Here is a 19851-nt window from a genome sequence, read left to right as displayed (position 1 = left end):
CATCCTGCTCCAGCCAAGCAACACTTGGATTTCTGTTTTTAGGGTAACAGAAGGAAAATGGAAAGTAGGAAATTTAGTTACCATTGTTAGTCTTCAAAAATCAAATATGGGCATCATGGGGTTTCTGGTGGATTTTGATAAAGGACCATTTTTCATTTGGGAGTTCATCAGTGAGCCTGAGGTGAGGGTTTTTAAACAGCTTCATCTTTGGCGACTGGACGCCAGCCGTCGCGCCGGCACCTCGGCTGACACAGAAGAACCCAGATGAAAACTCAATTTATTTCCTGTTCAGTCAAGCCAAATCACCTCTTTGTCCCAATGTCGACATCGACTGATGCGCCGAGATCCTTCGGAACTGCGCAGTAAAAAATGTTAAGGGGGTATCATTGTCAAGTTTGTCGTGGCATATCCGTCACTCTAATGGATTTTTGAAAAAGCGTTTTATTGCTTCAGGTTTGGAAACGCAGCTCAGACTTCAGTTTCACACAAAGACAAAATGACACGGGAGTTTCAGGTTCTTCGATTTCGATTCAATAAGTGTAAAATGATCCTATCATTTTCTCTCAGCTTTCAGACTCAATCTCCTCCCCTGTTATTATTAATGTTCTTATTGATTGCGTGAAAACGAAGCATATAACCTGACAGTGAGCTCAATGCACTGACACTCTGATAGGAAGTGTCTGGTGTTACCGAGCCAATCCAGAAGCTGTCAATTTACAACCCTGCAGATGTTTCCTATTTGACTTCAGTTCAGATCTCCTCTGCAGCTTCTGCTTCATTAATTACCACCATGATCCGCCGCAGAATCGAAGAAGGTCATCTCTGCAATTAGTTCCCGTTTCTCTGTCTGCTGTAATTGCTTTTCCGCCTTCTATCCAGACAAATGTAACACGGGATCAGTAAGAATATCGCCCACCGCACCACTTCATCTTTGCAATGTTCCTCAGAAGAGTTTACGCACACAGATTGCTTGAAAACTGAAAATCCGATTGATTTAAAATGATGTCTTACAGTTTTCCATTGTTGTGAAATGCAACAGGCGTGTATAATGAAGAATCCAAAGTACATAATTATTGCTTTCTACATGCAGTGCAATCAGGTTCTTACTCCCCAGAGGTCACAGTTCACTTGTGATTATTCATTCATTTATTTGCATCCTTTCTCTGTTGCCTGTTCAAACTGATCTTAAGAGTATTGTTCATGAAGGTGTCTTGCGGGGTTTGTGTATGCATGAAAATGTTCTTTTCCTTTTTGATCCCTGTGTGTAATACACACTGAAATACTTAAATACTTAATCCCCACATGTAAAATCGGTCTAATTCCAAACAAATCTGAGCTGGTTTTCGATGTGTCCGTGTACGTATATCTCTCAAAATATACATTTCTCTTTCTTACATAAATCTATTACTATGAATACTTAATAGTATATTGTATAACGAGTGTTGGTATCTGCGGGGACATAGAAGTGTCTTTTCTGTGTGTTTTGAGCTGCTGAAATAGAGAAGGCACCTGCCTCACTGTAATCTGATTACTCATCTGTTCTCATATTTGATGTCAGTGTTCATGTATCAATGTCACCTTTTTATTTTATTATAAGGAGGAAATTAAACCGACTGGAAATTCATTTGGGAGGAACTGTCAGGCTAGATTAAGATTCTCACTTTTAATGTAACTCGAGTCACATTTGAACCTTGTCTCTGTCGTCTGCACGTGTTTCTTTAACGGGAAATTGGCCCATTCTAACTTAAACACTGAATACGCAGAAATCTAAGTGCTGTACTGTGTAACAACTGACCATTTTTTTTACAAGTAGTTAATTGCACTGAAAAAAGATATTTATGACAAGAACATGACCAAGGGGAGATATATAACCCACTATTAATCAAAGCCAAAGTGAATTTAATTGCTAATGCTGCTGCACATAGAAGACACAGTGAAATTGAAATTTCCTCTTACTAGCCCGACTACGGTGTGGGCATATATCACCCAAACATAAAGAATATATATAAAAACAAAACAAGAAACAAAACAGAGAATATAGGGGAGAGCGCTAAACAATGCACCACTATGCAGCCCTCGTCGAAATATATCACCCCAAAATAAATAAATACAGAACACACACGAAGAAAAAGTGAGGAATTAATTAAATATAGAATTTGACAATCTAAAGTGTGCGACATACAATAGAATGCAGCCTTAGAATAAGTTCCAATTTGACTTGAAGCCTTGTCCACTGTGTTTAATGTTAACTCTGAATAATCAAGAAGCCACAAACATTATTTATCCCCACAGAATCAAGTAGAAACAAATAATAAACTGCCACCCTCCCTTAACCCTTGGTGCCCCTCTGTGCCCTCTTCCTAAGAACTCTCTCGAACCGCCCCTGCCCCACCCAACGTAATGACGCATCCTCGTCACGTGCTCGCCTCGCTGTCCAATCGGCAAGCTCGGACGGTGTGACGCAGGAGATTCAAAGTTGGCAGGAACGTTAACGTGCCAGGACTCGCCGTGTTTTCCTCCTCTAATTCTTTTTTATTTGGCTTTTTATTAAGTCCCGTCTCTTCATGTCGAAGTGAAGCGGGACTCCTGTAACAGAATGGAGGGTAAAGTTATCGGGCCTGGTCCGTACAGGGCCACGAAACTGGTGAGTAGCAGCGACGTGTCGACGCAACACGGAGCGTCGTTATTAGTATATAATCATGTTAGTGTACCAAATCGTGGAATAATTCATCACTTTATTTCTAGCTATTGAGGTTATATAACTACTTTATGTCCCGTGTGTTTACGGCTAAATCTGTGTACACTTGTTACCTCCACACACTGAGATCGACTGTAGATTCCAGCTTCTTTAATACTGTATTAGTACTGTAATTCAACCTGTTGAGTTTTTAATTCAATAAATCCTCTCTATCTATGTCTCAAAATCCCCCCAAAACATGGAAATGTGTGATATACAAACCAACATATAACCACATACAGTTCAATTAAAACAGCACACACTGAGTAGTTCATGGAAAAACAACCATAGAAACTTAGAAAACACCATAGCATAGAAGAAATAACCTATAAACCACATAATAAATATCATAAATACAATAAATAACCATCTAGTGTTCGTGGTAAGAGAAAGTTTACATTCAATCAAGTGTATATTCTTAATTTTCTGGATTTTTGCAGGATTCAGCATGCATGTCTTTATGAATGCACCTCCTCAGCATGTCCTTGATGCTGATGCCACGTTTGTTAACGGGGTTGTATACAGTGCTACGTCACTGCTACATCACTGCTCCATCAGCTCAGCTCTCAGTTTTGTCATGTCTGCCGCTCCTTCTAAAACACTGCATTCTAGTGTTTTAGTGTTTCTAGAGAACAGCCGTAGTGTCAACACCACATTTTCAACATGTGGGGCATAACTTATTCTCAGCCCCTTAAAGTCTTGGGATCCTCTGGTCCTGGTCTCGACTCAGGTTAGGTGGTCTCGTCAAGGCTTCAGTCCCTTTAAAGTCTTTGTCTTGACACGCTTTGGTTTTGGTCTTGTGTTGGTCTGGGGTTAGATGGTCTTTACTACAACAATATTGCAAACTCCAGTAAACCCTAGAGGCCAGAATGGACCCCTTTGAAGGTCTATGCGGCTTTATATTTAACCAACATGTTTTATTCACAATAGAGCTTAGCCAACATATCTCCAAGGTAAAACATATTCCTATTTCATTAGCGATATTAGATGATTAAAGCAACACCTAATCTCAAAGCAGTTGGGAAAAGTACAAAAGTAAGAGCTGGAGGATACGGCTCCAGCCTATTAATACAAATAACAGCATCGTAACTGCATTTAAAAACCTCTTTTTATAACGGTGGATTCGTTTGGATTCACCAATATATAAAGACTTTGTCTACAAATTGTGGTGTTTCACAAAATTGTAAAGACTTCAGAGGATCTCATTATTGTATAATTGCAGACTACAGAAACTGGTGAATACTAAGGTCATTACATTAGTATGCAAATGTACATCGGTGCAGAATCATAATACATTTGTACTCACACATTTACCATGAAAAGAGACTCTCTTTTATTCATGTGTCTATGATACCATGGTGTAGCAGAAGCTGCTGAAACAAGCTAAAATCTTCCATTCAGAGTCTTGTTGGTTTAGAAGGGATGACACAAAACTATATATTTTAAAGATCCACTTTATTGCTTTTGTGCACACGACATTAAACACGGATCCTTTTAATTAAATACCACAGAGACGAGACCTCGGCATAGGACATAATTCTTGTAAATCACTTTCTTTCCTCAGGATATTGTTGTCTTTCCTTTTTGACACTGGTTTTGATTTTAAAAAAAATAAAAAAATGTATCTAATTATTTCAAGCTTGAAGTTAACTTCAGATTAGCCAGAGCAGAGAATCTTTATTGTTTTGAAACTGGCCTTAAATTTGACGACTCTCTTGAAATTCAGCAGCCTAGTATGGTTCCTATTTTATTTGTTGCTTTGCTTTTATTTGCTTTTTTATTTGTCTCTCGGACCCATTTGTAAATTTTTAATAATCCATAAACGCTGCAGCATCCCTAAAACACTGAAATGTGGGGATGTAACACTTTTAAGATGCTCTTTGAATTGTACAAATCACCGCTCTGATCTTCAATGGGGAAAAAAAATATTCTTGTTATTCGTCCATTTAATGTTGCGTTTGCACTCATGACTGCACCTTGCAGCTCTGAATGCTTCCTGTCCTCGGGTTGTATGAAGACTGAATGAATGGCTTTTTATTTCGAAAATGTAAAAACAAGAGGAAAGAAAAGAAACAAACAAGTAAAAACATCAAAATAAGTAAGGCACACACCAACAAAATAATACATTATTTAGTGATAGCACATTCTGTTTTCATATTCGGCATTAGCTTTCTGTGTCTCGCCAGAGGGAAGGAAAAAATACAGACTTATTTAATCCTAATCCTGTGGCGACTGTGGCGCTTAAAAGTAACCTGGCAAATGAATTGGAATGAAACTATAAATAAGTTTTGCCTTGCTGACCATTTTCAAATAGTGTTTTGCGGAATTGTAATCCCTGGAAATGAAGGATGGTCCACGCAGTTTATTTTAAACATTTTTTTATTTGGTTTATTTTTCAGGGACCGTGTACAAAAACATTAATCTTGAAGAAAAGATGCTTCGTACCAGATTTTAACCGTAGCTTTTTTTTTCATCTGCAGCCCCCTGCGAACAAACCTAGAATTAATGTTAGAAATAATCTCTTCAATAATAACACTATTAATAAAACTGGGGCTGTCAAAATTTATGCGTTTAATTAACACAGATTAATCAATCATCACGATTAATCTGATTAAAAGTTTTAAAGGAATGAACCCATGTGCAGCGCAGGTTGACTCAAAATCCCTGAAACGTCTCTGGCAAACCATTTCAGGTATTTTGTCGGAGTCGACTCACCGCCACGCATGCGCAACTGGGCCGCTGATCCGGTAGTGACAGAACCAACTTGATGTGTAAGACTGGAAACAGCATGGTGGCCGTCTTGATGGGAATATTTGAGCACAAAAACACCCCCCAGAGACGGAACAGTCGACCGACGCTCAAATAATTCCATGTTCAAATTTCACCTGTCAGTAAGAGAGAAGCACTCAGCCTTTTTGTCGAGGGTGCAGCTATAAATGTTCTAAACGTCAGCGACAATGAGTGGAAAACAGGGTAATGGGGGGTTTTAAAGTGGCTGCTGGAGCATGCCTGTTCAAGACAGATGCCACAATAATCTAAAAATTGTATGGAAAAGGTTGCCTCATAAATACATTTTCTGCAAAGACGTGGGGAGCAGGAATTATTCTTTTGCCCAAGTTTGCTCACGAAATCGGTTTCAAATACCACAGTGCCTGTATAACATGACATCATTTGATGTTTATGCATTTGAGCCCTGATCATTCGTTGATTGAATTTGGTTTTAATCTGGATTTAACACATGTCAACTTTTCAACCAGCAAAACAGTATTGAAGAGATTTCCATCAGCCAGAAATGTATCATCAGAAAAGTGAAGTTTAATTTTACACCCAGTTACAGTGGAAACGGATGCAATGTCACCAGAACAGGAACCATTACTGGGTCTTGTTGGACACCCTTTGCAACCTTACGAAATTTTAGATTTATCTGTAGGATGACTCTAGAGGCAGTTATCAGCAACTTGAGCATACATAAATTGATTGGTGGTTACTGAAACTGAACTAAAAGTTGATGGACATAGACTCACAAATGTACAAGGAATCCATAGTCAACATGAAGTGTAACGGGTTGTCATTATATATGCGGTTTTGTGGCGCTTCCTCGTTATGATCTCATTATCTATCTAGTGTAAACGCTGTTATCTATGATCTATGATAGTGCATGAAAAATGAACATGTCAGATGTATGAATTGTTGCCAAAACCTGGTATTAAACAGGCTATTTTATTTTTTTTGAATAACCTCCTGGGACCTACTTTTATTTTTGTGTGTGTAGTGGCTATGTTGTCCAGGGCTGCGTCTCCTTCGAGCTATTCCTGAGAAAGAAGACTTTATGGGGTTTTCATTGATAAGTTATGAGTAACTATGGGAATACTTGAGCTGCAATACATAGAAAGCTACAGATAAAAATAAATCCAAAAAGTTCCCCCCCCACCCACCCGCGGGTCCCTGGAGGAAATTGGTACTTTTCTAAATATTCCAGTGTTGTTGCTTCGTTGAACATCTTTATGTGATATGTTTATGGCTCTCTAGGACGCTCCTGTCATTCTCTACTGACTGGAAACTGCGAGGCCAGGACAAACCCGAGCACGTAGATCACCTTACATACCGAAAAGTAATCCAGACAAGGAGACGATAGTAGGCTGTGATAACCGCGGCGACGACTCTCAGAGTTGCCATGAACGTTCACTAAACCACATTTTATCGCCTCATCCACTCCTGCGCTTTCTATTTTAGCAAAGCTGTCCAGGGGTTATCTAACTTGTTAGATATCAGATATTGTCGGTGCCGACAAATGACCTCATTCCAGTTGTGTGATTGAGAGTGGACGGCAGTCGAGGGCAGAAAAAAGTCCCAAGGAGAGATCAGACATTGGTGGAAATGGTGTGGAGGCGAATGGAAATGGAGTTCGCAGTAATTTTATGTGATCTTCAAAATTTTAAGAGATTGCCAGTAAAAAGGGTAATTTATCCTTAACCACTTGGACCTGGATGGATTATTCAAAACAAAGAACATTTCACTAATATTGGGTCTCTTTCGTTTTGCATTGTTGGCTCTTTTTTTTCAGTGATCAGTTGTTGGGTAAATAGTTTGTACGTCCTCATCATGCACCAGTGCTCCCTAACCCTTTTTGCACTATGGACCGGTTTTAAGCAACATAATTCTTTCACGGTGTATTGAGGGGATGGGGGGACTGTGACAGAAATGTAAATGTACATTTTGAAAATAAAAATGTATACTTTCTCTTTGTAGCCCGTTGCCAAATGAGCAACCGCTACGATACGCCAGTGTTTACCAGCTAAGAGCTAGTTTGAGTGACTCATTACACCATCTTGTGGCGGAAACTTGTATTGCAGGACTAAGCAGGCTGGTGAGAGTTGGATAACTAGCTGACTTTAGATTTAGATTTTTGAGATGGCATCTTTTGTCTCCTTTGACTCATTACTTAAAATTTATTCTCATTAAACCAATATATATATTGTACCTAAAAAAAAAAAAAAAATGATAGCAAAAGTATCAGGACCTATATTAATAGAGTTCTTGCAAAATCATTGACAAGACTATGTGACCTGTATCAAATGTACAATCTGAGGTGGTTTTGGATTGTAGCTGGGTTTTTTTTTTTTTTTTTTTTTGGATTCTCAGTTTGACAATCTCACGCTGCACTCTGTTCCTTCCTGCCTCGCAGTGGAATGAAACCATCAAGCTATTTCGGGGGGGCATGCCACTGAGGAGGCACTGGGCGCACTTCCGCTACTACGACTGCAGTTTCACGGGCTCCGAGGCCGTGGATTACCTCCACGAGCTGCTGAGGCACAACTACAACTTTGGACCGGAGGTGACTCGCTACCAGACCCTGCAGCTGCTCAGGAAGTTCCTCAAGGCGCACGTCATCGAGGACGTCAAGGGGCGCCACGGCACCGAGGACTTTGAGGATGGCGGCCACCTGTACAGGTAAAACCTCGCCGTCCTGTGTTACGTGTCAGCACGTACCCTCGGCGTGGCTTTAACCCGCTGCCGTTGATCCATCGCCAGGTTCCCCACACTGTCGCCACTCAAATCCTTTCCAACGAGGCCTCTGCTGAGAGACGGCGGCGATCTGCCCAGGCTCATCCGCTGGGACGACTACGAGGAACTGCCACAGCGGGACAACCTCGCACCTCTGAAGTCAGCCATGGTGAGAACTAGGGATGGGGCCGATCCGATTCGGTATCGGGTTCCGATACCAACATCGGAAACTTCCGATCCAATCTGTGGAGATTTCCGCTCCCCGAGCCTCAAGGGATTCCCTGCAGGCTGCTCTGCTCGCCGGCTGCAGAGTGTGGAATGGATTTCCTGAATGGAGGCGGGTCTCAGTAAGACGCGGACTAATGAGTCAGGAAATCCGTTCCACAGTTTGTAGCCGGCGAGCGAAGCAGCACTGCGGCCATCCACCTTTTCATGACAACATGTCTGCTGTTTGGATGTATTTTCCGCTCAAAACACGGTTAAAGCAGGCGGCCGCTCTGCCGCCAGGCGTCATTGTTTTAAAACGCCAGCTCGCCGAGGAGAACGGCAGTGACCGCGGCATCACAACAATGAAAAGCAGCTCCTCCGCGCTGTAGCAGGCGATTCACACCTCCGTGAAGCTGCCCCCGACTCCGCAAAACTTTGTGAAAATAGTCCCAATCGTTCGTGCTGCGGTTTGAGCTGCAAAGAATTGCTGTTTGTGCTGCGTTGCCAAGGAATTTCCCCAGGGATTAATAAAGTGATTCTGAGGTTTTAAGGATTGAACGAGTTTATTATGAGATGATGACGTCACCCAGACCCCCACATTGTCCAAATTGAACAAAAATAGTTTGTACTGCTTCCTTTTCTGACCGTATACTAACCTGAAGTTGCCTTTTGAGAGAATACAAATGTACGTTCGTACATTTTATAATTTACTGTAGAGAGGAGTTTATTACAGCCTCATATAAAATCAACAATAATGATAATAATCATATTAAAGCAAGCAGAGCTACAGAATAGTATCGGTATCCGCAGATATCCAAATTCAAGTATCGGGATCGGATCGGAAATGAAAAAAGGTGGATCAGTGCAGCCCTCTTAAAGATTTAGTTTTACGGGAACAGAAGTAGCAAGAAATAACCTTAAGCAGGTTCTTAATTTTAATTACTGCCTAATGCGGTCATTTTCCTAACGCTCCATCTGAAAGCTTCGCAGCTTAATATACGAGAAGGACAATTTAATGTAACGCAGCCATTAACTAATGCATTTCTGGTGCTAATGTTCACTTTAGTTTTATGATATGCCCCATAAACAAGAGGGTAGATTAGTTTCAATGGGCTTTTGATGAGGTGTTACAGGACGTTTTGAGGATTTTCTTTCTCGAGTTGTACGGTCACTCACTTGAAGACTGAGAGGGAGTCTAAAAAAACGTTTCTGTTGCTTCTTTCTGGTTCAATAATTTCCTTCAGTTCCTGCTTCACAGATGTGTGAACCATATGTAAAATCCCATGCAACCCTTCTGGAAAATAGTGTCTGGACCCTCTTGCGGGCCAGTTCTCGCCCACGGGCCATATGTTTAGCACACTTGAGTTGTAGAAAATGTCGATCCCAGTATAATAAAATAAAAATGTATTGGGATTATTTTCAGGACGTTACAGTCCTGTCAGATAAACTGAAAGAAAAAGACTTTAGGTGACTTGTGCTCATTTTGCCCTTTTGTTTTTCTTTTTTTTCTTCGTGTTATTACATTTAAAAAAAATCCCAGTACACAATGCCAGAGTCTTATTCTGTATGTTTGGGAAGATTTGGGGTTAAAACACTTCAAACTTCTTGATGTACGTTTGAGCTGATAACAAAAGCAGTCAACATCAGCGTCAGTCGTACATCTTGTTGGCAGATTACAGATTATTCAATTAAATCGGTGAGCCGACTAATTCTTCACGGTATGTCAGAGGAGATTCTATAAAAACTTTCTATGTATTTGTGTTGGATGCAGAACTGGGAACATTGTCAGTCTCAGACGTTTAACACGGACGAGAGAAATAAATGTTCAGATAGATTCGAGACATGTTACCTGATGTCTTCAAACAAAAGTCTGCCTTTTTTTTTTCTTTTTTCTTTTTTTTTTTCCAGTCTTCAGATTTGTGGAACAAAAGACACAGCGTCGCGATCGGCGATTTGCACGAATGCAAACTGATACGCAGGAAGGAGGTGACCTCAAAACAAGTCGACCACATCTGGAAATCAATGACGATCGCACAGTACGTCCCCACTTCCTGCGCACCGTACCGCCACATGGCTTGTTTTGTGTTTTCAAAACGGTATTTTCCCCCTCCCTTCCCCCTCCCTTCCCCCTCCCTTCCCCTCCGCTGTGATCCTGGTGCTTCAGTTTACAGAGTGCGCTGGGCCTGCAGACGCTGGCCGGAGTTTTAAACCCGGCGCACGTGAACGGAAAGCACATCGTTCACAACGTTTTCAGTGTTAATAAAACGGGCATCGTGGTCCTGGAGAACAAAGCCGGTGAGGTGCAGCTGATCACAGTATAGTTTTTTTGTTTTGTTATGGCTGTAATCTAATGAAATGTTCTTCTCTTTGCGTCTGCAGAGGACATGCCGTATTGGGTGGTATCGGCGATGAAATGCCTGGCGAACTGTGAGTATGCGTCTTTACAGGGGATTTAAAAAGAAATGAAAAACAGCATCTGCTTTGGAGCAGGCTCGACATATTTATAGACCGTGACCTTAGAGTGGCGGGAACCCATGCTATATTTGTTCAAGTTTTATGAAACTTCATTCCAGAGTGCTTTATTTGTGAAAGAATATCTGAACGTAGGGTTTAACAGTGAGACGACTGCGGTGTGATTTGAGTTCACACTTTGACGTGCAAACGAGGTGAACTGGACTCTTAAGGCCTCGTTTACACAACAACGTTTTCAAGTGAAAGCAGAAAACATTTATTGCGTTTTTGACGTCCATTTAGACGACAACGGTGTTCGGAAAATGCAACTTTTCACCAAAAAAATGGCTACTAAAGTGGAACTTTTTGAAAACACTGACTCTGTGTAAATATTTCTTCAGCACATGTGAGAGTAGATAGACAATAACATCCTGGGTCTTGGTGGTTTTATAGTTGAGAGTCACCCGTAAGATCAATCTAACTCTGTCGTGTGTTCATATGAGCGTCCGTCTACTCCCCATTGGCAGTGTGTGTAGGCACCAGCGGTGGCTGGCCAATAGAGGGCGCCAGGGCGCCACCCCGCTGGTAGGAGCAAGAAGGTTACAAAAGATATATATATATATATGTGTGTGTGTTAATAAACCGTAATGCTGTCAAAATATGTTTATGCCAACAAAGGAAGAATAGAGCCCTGAACTCTATTCACCTAATTTTCTATAGATAATCTTCAATAAAAGAGAAGAGAGCATTCTAAAATGCTTTGAAAGATGGATTGATGTGTTGTTAGAAAATATACCTGATATAGCTTTTGTTTTCCCTAAACTCAGACTAACTGTCATTTTAAGTAAACCAGCCCCAAAACACATGAATTTTCTAAAAGGGACTAATGAAGCATCTGCTTGTGTTTGTTTACAAGTATGTTCATAAAAGAGTCTAAATTAAGTGCTCTCTATTCACGAGCTGTTTCAAAGAAATATAATGTTTTATCACTGGGGGCCTCTCTCAATCTAAAAGAGACAAAATTGTTGTGATGTGGTTTAGAAACGGACTGTATTTAAATAAAGACATTGGCTGAAAGTGAATAATGATGAAGAGCCCCACCTTAATTTGTCACCAGCCGCCACTGATGTGTGTGGTTTAAAAATAACAACCCAACAGCACCCACGAGTGGCCACACATGAAAACTGCATCGCTTTCAGCATTTCTGCCCTTTCCGTGTAAACGGACATGGTTAAAAAAACAAAAAGGTGAAACTCCTCTGAAACGGAAATAAAAAAAAAATGTTTTTTTCACTTGACATGTTGTCGTGTAAACGGGGCCTACTTTAGTTATGTCAAAATCATTTTAGTTCAAAAGCTACATACAGCCCAACTCAAAGGCCTGACCAGTAGAAAAATGCTATAATTATCTATAACAGGATAGTTTCAAATTATTTCTCTGTTTAAGTGCAAAGAGGGATCAGTACATAATTAAAAAAAAAAATTTATAAGAATTTGTATATTTTTACTAAAAAATCTAAACTGAAATTTTCCATGAGAATAAAAGAACTTCCAGAATTTCTGTCCTTTAGAAAGATGCTTCCCGGTGCCAAATACACTGACAAGCCAGAACAAGTCCTCCCCTGCCAGTTTTTTTGCAACGACAACAAATTCTTGAACTCTTCAGGCTCCTTTTGGGGAAAAGCCCGTCTCCTCTCAGCGTGCAGCACTTCTGCAGCCTTCAGCATGCATTCAGTCACAAAGTTGACACAGTTTGTCTTTTTAATGCGAATGCCCAAACGCTGAGGTTGCTTTTACTGTGACATCACTGATCTCTCGGCTCATTTCCCGATAAAATAGTCATCACCAGCTTCGCACGATGAGGCTCGTCCTGCAGGTCAGATTAGGCCCCCTGGTGATGCATGTTTAACTCGCTCTCTGTCTCTGTGTTTGCTCATTTTGTACATCTTCAGCTGAGGTCGGTTCGAGCAACCTTACGTTGTAAAGAAGATGGATATGTGCCGACGTGTATTTATATGCTGGTGTGTTTGTCAGTCCTTGTGAGGATTAACAATGAACTTCCTGTGATTTCTCCTCAGGGCCAAATGGGAACGACAGCAAACAGCCCGTGTACCCAGGCTTCGAGAGGGATGTTCTGAAAACGGTTGCCGACTACTTCCAGAGACTGAAAGAACCTCTGCTGACCTTCCATCTCTACGAAGTCTTTGTGAACATTCTCAGTGAGTGCCTTACTTAAGTGGATGCACGGTAGTATCGAAGCCAAGATGTATAAAATGGCTAAAGCAGTGGGGCGGGGGCGGGGTGGGTGACCTTTAAAATAAATGGCCACAACAGCTAAAAAGGTAATACATTAAAATTGTACCTTTGACACTTTAGTTGGCATGTTTTGTGGCTCCAGACAAATTTTTGGGGGGCGTAAAATTGTGAGACCGGTCTTTTGGTCATAAGGCTTGCAGGCCCCTGCACTAAACAACCTGTGCATTGCCTCTGCTGGTGCAGACTTGAGTGCTTTGCTTCCTTTTTGAGCCGGTTCTCCGTGGCTGCAGGTCTGCTGCCGGTCCAGGTGGCGGCCACCGAGGCCCTGCAGCTCAGCTCTCTGCTGCTGCCGCCGCCCAACCGGAGACGCCTGCAGCTTCTGCTGCGCCTCATGGCCCGCGTCTGTCAAAACGTCCATCTCCCTCCACTCAACGACGCCATCGCTACCCGCACTCTGGTAGACACCCTCCCGCTTGTTTTGCTGACTGCACTTTACAGCTTTGTACTGCCTTTCACCTTTCCAGAGTCCAGTGAACCAGATGGCGACGCACAAGGGCACAACAGTAAACACGTGATGTAATGCCGAAACGAGGCCCGAGATTACTTTTACATTTATGAACCTCATAACGAGAGATAATAAAAGAGATTTAGTGCTCGCTACCATGAATAACCAGGCACCAAATAGTCTCCTGATGTCTCTACCGGATACTGAACGGGCAGTCAGCGTGTTCTCTTGTACAAAGAAACAAAGGAGCAGAAGCTTGCGGACTTGAGTTGCCCAGATTGCGAACAAGATAACTGGGAATACATTAGTCTTGCTACTTATTAATTATTCTCCACTGTTTGATAATTACAACGTGACACATATACCCGATGGTAAATATTTTACACCCTTGTCCTATGACCTAACAAGACACAAGTAATGCTTGCAAACACACTCTTGTTAAAGAGACGTATAAAACACTCTTTACTAAAGAGGCTCATCTTCTAATCTCAACGCCGGTTGTTTCAAACGTGTGTTCATGTGTCTGTCTTCTGTGTGTTTCCATCAGTTTTCAGTGCTTTGAGACGACTGAAGAACTGTAAAAAGGGCATTCTGTGGCGCAGAATTAGGACAGATATGATCGAAATGCTTCAGCGCAGGTTGAAAATCTCCAGGGCCAGCTGCGGCTCAGCAAAAGATGTCTGTTAATAGTTCAACTTTCATTTCAAGCAATCATGATATTAAAAAAAGAAATCAATGCTCCTTTACTCAGATAGTGTAAGCACTTGGACCTCATGGTCACAGAATGAAGGACGAACAGTGAAAGCAGTTGCACCTTGAAGGGAACCTCCAGGTCCCCGAGCGTTGCATAATTTATAACAAGATTTATTACAGCTCCACAGCCGATCCCTTCGCTGACGCACGGAGTCGGCAATTAACCCCGGATGCATGTTTTTACTCAGGAAAACATGTAAATAGTCAACATAGAGTCCCCCATGACTGCATTTGAACCCGGGATATTCCAGTGACGCAGTGCATTTATGGAGAACAGCGGCGTCAAACTAATTTCAGTTCAGGGGGCCACGTGCAGCCTGGTTTCATCTTTAGTGGGCGGGATGGGTAAAATAGTGCCATCATAACCTTTAAAGTCAAACTTGATACGTGATGAAAATGTTTAGATTTTCACAAAGCCACACAATTTATGCTGAAAATGACTACAATCACAATATGAAACACATTTTAATGATGCAGTGTAACGAAATACTGTGAAATGTCCCCAAAAAAAACAAAGCCTCACCCTGAGTTGGATTTTGGCCGACGGGCTTGATGTTTGACATCCCTGATCTCGAATCCACTGCACGCTCAGACGCAGTGGGAGCGAGTCGCCTCATGAAACCCAAACCAAAAAGTGAATGTTCAGCATCTTTTAAAGTGGCGGAGTCCATTACTCGTTTCACAAAGTGAATTTACTACTTGAGGAGACGCAGCTTCCCGACATAATCTAGTATCAAGGAAAAAGGCTGCAGGTGGTTAAGAAAAAAAAAAACAACTAGAAATGAAGGTGTCATTTTCCACAGTCTTCATTTTTATTTTGACTCCTCCGTCATATGGCCAGATGGTGCAGATGTTCTCTCAGTGCGTCCTGGGCTCGGCGGACGACATGGACCTGGACGAGCTGCTCGCCACCAAACTGGTGACCTTCATGATGGAGCACCACAGCAGCATTTTCCAGGTTCCCATCAAGCTGCGCCGCCAGGTCGAGGAGCACCTGTCCCACCTGAAGAGGGCTCAGGTCAGCACGCCGCCTGCACACGCCAAACAAGCCCCGTGCGGAGCAAAGGTTTTCAGCTTGAGATTTCCCGGTTAACTTTTTATTTTTAATTTTTTTCCCTAAATCAGTACTTGTAGGAAATCACATTTCTATCATGATTATGTATGATGAATTAATCACAGCAATATATGTTCCCTATAATAAGACACATAGAAAGTATTCTAATGCTGAACAGTATAATTGCAGGGGCATTAGAGTCAGACGTCCCTCCATTCATTGCGGTGGGAAACACGTCTCCATATCCGTCATGATTTCAGTCATTCCACCTTCCTGCCCCTTTAAGATCACAGTCATAACTCAAGCCCGTGTACATCCGATACTTTTAATTACATCATCTTCTGCTGGACGATTTCATGTCGGTGGAAATCCTGCGGGTTTGAGAGGAGGGGGAGACAAGAAACCCGGCGTCATGCTCATCTGTGTCAAAGAGGCTCCGGGAGAGCTCTCTTCAAGCGTTTCTACATCAGCTTCATGGAGCGACGGCGGCGGCTTGGCAATTTCTTTCCCCGCATGCACTCGTGTGAAACTCGGGTTTCAGCCGACGCCAGCAGAAAACGCAGAACGCCGTATTAGTAGTCAGCTTGGACTACAAATGAGCTTCTGTTTGATTGGATGAATACGGTTGCATAGCACACACGGGGTCTCTTGGATTTAATGCAGAAAGTAACCGGCTTATCCCACCGGAGCAGAAACCTGCACACCTGGTACGCCTGCTCGTCGCAGCTCTGCCTTCAGAGCTGCTTTAATTCTGAGTGAGAGCATTTCAACGGGGTGCTTTAAACCTTCCCTGTAATGCTGATTTGTTTTTCTGAAGGTCATCTGAAGCATTCATACCACGCTTGGATGAATTCCTGCCCTATGATTGGCCAGTTAGATATTAGCGTTAATGAGGAGCTGGACTTGCGTGAATGATATTGTGGCCATTAGTTGTAGTGTAAGTTAATGGTTAATTTATTTTTTATAGTCATTTGGAGTTGTTTGATTCCCCCCTGATATGTACACACACAGTTTCCCTTCGGGTCCTATTGTGTCCTATTAAGGCCTTTTTTTTAAACCTCCTTTCTGTTGATTATAGACATTTGAAAAGATATTCATAAAGAATAAGCTGGCAGCCGCTTACGCCCCGTTTAAGCGTCGTTTTCAAGTGAAAACAGAAAACTTTCATAGTGTTTTGGGTTTCCGTTGGCACGACAACGGTGCCCCAAGCCACTGAAAATGTAACTTTTTTCGAAAACACTCCGACGCCGTGCAGACGGGGGGAAATTCTGCTACTGCACACGAGCACCAGCGCCATAGTAGCTCGTTCTCCTGCACACGTGCAAGCAGATGGACTACAGCAACGTTGTTTGCCCCCAGAGTGTCGTGCCTCCCACTCCTGAAACTGAAAACGCAAAAAAATAGATGCGTTTTCGCTTGAGAAATTGTCAAATAAACAGGGTCTTAAAAAAACCCACAGCAAAAACAGTGACACTTTCATTCTTGAAGAATGTCTCATTGATTGCGGAACATCTCTCGTCAGATCAAATATGCGGGTACGGACTCAGACTTCAGCGCCTCTCCAGCTTTCTGCAAGCAGATCCGCAGGGTGGAGTGTGAGGAGCAGAAGGTGATCGGCACACAGACGCCCCTGCAGCAGCTGCTGGAGGGGCTGATCGCAGACAAAGAGCTTCCTGCCAAGGACAAGAGGAAAAGACTCAAACAGGTACGAGAACATCATGGGAAATGACTAAATCTCATTATGTTTTAGGGACATAAACTTTAACATCTTTATACATGGATACAACTGGAGGGGTGGTTTATTTTTTTTACATTTTATCTGATTGTGGTGGGTTGTTTATTTATTTACTTTTTCATTTTATGGCAAATTTGAGTCACAATTGTTAGATATTTGGAGGGAAAAATAAGAGCTCAGTTATGGTTATTTGGGAGACACTTGGGTCATTTTTCTATTTTTGGATGGGTAAATATTGATTAGAATTTCGTTAAACTGATCATTTTGGAGTATTTATTGACAAATTTGGGGTAATTTTTGCATATTTTGAGAGCATACACATACTTGCATGTTTGAAGTAGGTGTATCCATGTTTTTTTTTCCAACAATGTCTTTATTCAATTTTTATTTTAACAGAAAAAAAAATCATGGGAACATATTCAAAGCCGACAGCTCGTCACAGCTACATTTCTTACAAATGATACTTCAGAAAAATTATTTCACATAGTTGCCCACTGTGCCGTCTCTTATATATTATTACATTTTAAATGTAAAACAGGACAGCCATCATGGCGGCTGGCCGGTTCCACAACAATTAGTAGTTTGTGAGCGTCCGTTCAAAATGTCAAGGTGAAATCCTTCATTATAGGCCGCGAGGCCCGAGTCCTGCAGGGGGCGCAGTTATTCTGCTCCAGACCTGTCCGTCAAACCAAAGGGCATTGTTTTCAATATATTTAGAATAAATCTTCCTCACGCTGACACCTTCCCTGTTTTCCTTTGAGAGTAATGAATGTCTGTAAATCTTTGCATTGGTGGACAGGCACACATCTCTGAACCATAAAGCAACACGTGGTTCACCATCTTCTTCCAGGTGAAAGCAATCGTCCTCTTTGCTTGTTATATGAATAAAAAAACATTTGGTCGGTATTATTTAAGCTCTATCTTTCCAGGTAGAGGCCGAGCAAAGCTAATTGAGGCTCCAACCCCAGTCTAATTGACCCTCCCTGTACCTCTTGAAATTGAGTCTCTTGTACAGTCATTTTATCCTTTTCCCAGAAATCCCTTCTTCTTGGGCACAGCCAAAGACATTAATGAGTGCTTTTATCCTCAACACATCTATTCAGGAGTGTCAGGCGCGGGTTGCCGGTCTTTCTTTGTGCGATTTTTACAGGCACGCTCCCTCTGCTTTTGTGCTATTTTCTTCTTTTAGGTATATTCATCTTTTAATCCCATTGCATTGCCATAGGAACCGCGTGTGCCATCGGTATTGAGAAACTTGTTAACCAAAGACCACAACAGCTTTTTGTGCGTGCAGACGTTTCACTTGAATTAGTTATAAACAGACCAAATGTGGATTTGCTGAATTCAAATATCTTATATCTTATATATATATCTTCAGTAGTCTCACCAAAAACTCAATAAATCCGTATTTCCTCCCTCTCGCAGTTCCAGAAGTCGTACCCAGAAGTCTACCACAGTCGATTTCCCACCGAGGAAAGCAAAGCTGCCGCCATACCCGAGAAAACCTCCCGACTCAAACCCCCCCTCATGTTCTTCAGCCTGAAGAAACCTTTCCAGCCTTTTCAGAGGAGCTGGAGTTTCAGGGCGTGATGCCACGCTCCAGCCCGGAAACATTTCCAGTGCGTCTTCAAAATCGCACCACCGCTGGTACTTATTAACCACTACAGTTTGTATTTTAATCAGACTTTGTAGCAAGGAGATTGTAACTTATGTTTAAAGAAAAAAAAGGTCAAATTCACTCAAATGTCGATGAATGAACAGACTTCTTAGGAACTTTTCTCCTTATTTTGTCGCTAGAAAACTTGAATTTTGAGGAAATAATGTTCCACTAACACTAAAGAACAGCCACTGATATAACTTTATATTTGATACACAGTAATGTTTTTGTTTGCGTGTTTAGGAGGCTCTAAAAAGCAGCCTCAAGGAAATTTCAAACGTATTAACGGGTAATTATTAACATTAGAGGATGTTAATGATGAAAAGACAAAATGTTGATTATATCAATTACTGTATTATGAATATTCCAGTGTATTTCTTGTTAATTGACTTCTATATGTACACTGCCGAGGAAGCATTTCAGTTTATTAGCAGTTTTTTGAAAGCTGTTGAATTTATCGACAGTTACTTGATGCCAGTCAACATATCAGGTTTGTCTAAAAAGGGAAACGCTCGCTGGATTTGATCAGTATCTGCTGAAGATAATCCGTTCTCTTTGGTTACTGACATTTCAGAGTCGAGGTCCCGTCCTCAGACTCTAACAGGAAAAAAAAAAAAAACTCAGTCAGAAAGGATCAATAAATCAGATAACTACTGTATCTTTTGTAAAATACCCCGATGAGGAGGAGGAGGAGGGTGACTGGTTAACGAGAGGCAAACCTGTTTGTCCATCTACTGAACAGTATCAAGAACACGGATGTGAAACCTTATGACGTTCTTACGTTTTCTGCCATGAAATGTGATCTGATGTACCGGACCCTGCACACACATGATTATACTTCATGTCATGTCTAAAAAACTGGACTTTATAGGTACGCGTAAACACGTTAGCTCCCTGCTGAAAGTCGTCTGGTGGACAGCCACACTGCTGAGGTTGAGAATGAATTCATTTTCTCTTCGATGTTGGCAGCGTCAAATCATGATGATACCTCC

The 19851-nt window shown here is 41.7% G+C and overlaps 1 protein-coding gene across 1 annotated transcript; it reads left to right on the top strand.

Annotated features, from left to right (window-relative positions):
- The first annotated feature begins 2465 nt into the window (after positions 1 to 2465).
- On the top strand, positions 2466 to 19464 carry LOC308114047 (DEP domain-containing protein 1B-like). The gene is made up of 11 exons (XM_080470680.1): positions 2466 to 2644; positions 7923 to 8188; positions 8270 to 8411; positions 10358 to 10485; positions 10614 to 10744; positions 10829 to 10876; positions 12978 to 13118; positions 13446 to 13612; positions 15255 to 15431; positions 16990 to 17172; positions 18628 to 19464. Exons 1-11 carry the CDS (start codon positions 2597 to 2599, stop codon positions 18790 to 18792), a joined length of 1596 nt encoding a protein of 531 aa, XP_080326806.1. The 5' UTR covers positions 2466 to 2596; the 3' UTR covers positions 18793 to 19464.
- The last annotated feature ends 387 nt before the right edge of the window (positions 19465 to 19851 follow it).

The sequence above is a fragment of the Lipophrys pholis genome (assembly GCF_963383615.2).
Source record: "Lipophrys pholis genome assembly, chromosome: 9".
In the NCBI taxonomy this organism is placed as follows: domain Eukaryota; kingdom Metazoa; phylum Chordata; class Actinopteri; order Blenniiformes; family Blenniidae; genus Lipophrys; species Lipophrys pholis.
This window is presented reverse-complemented; position numbering and strand designations above follow the sequence as displayed.

What these genes read in the sequence shown, in the direction of transcription:
- LOC308114047 (XM_080470680.1), top strand. Translation starts at nt 2,597, where the DNA reads ATGGAGGGTAAAGTTATCGGGCCTGGTCCGTACAGGGCCACGAAACTG. An exon ending in CACCTCTGAAGTCAGCCATG is followed by an intron (nt 8,412 to 10,357) that starts GTGAGAACTAGG and finishes TTTTTTTTCCAG; the next exon opens with TCTTCAGATTTGTGGAACAA. An exon ending in AGAGGAAAAGACTCAAACAG is followed by an intron (nt 17,173 to 18,627) that starts GTACGAGAACAT and finishes TCCCTCTCGCAG; the next exon opens with TTCCAGAAGTCGTACCCAGA.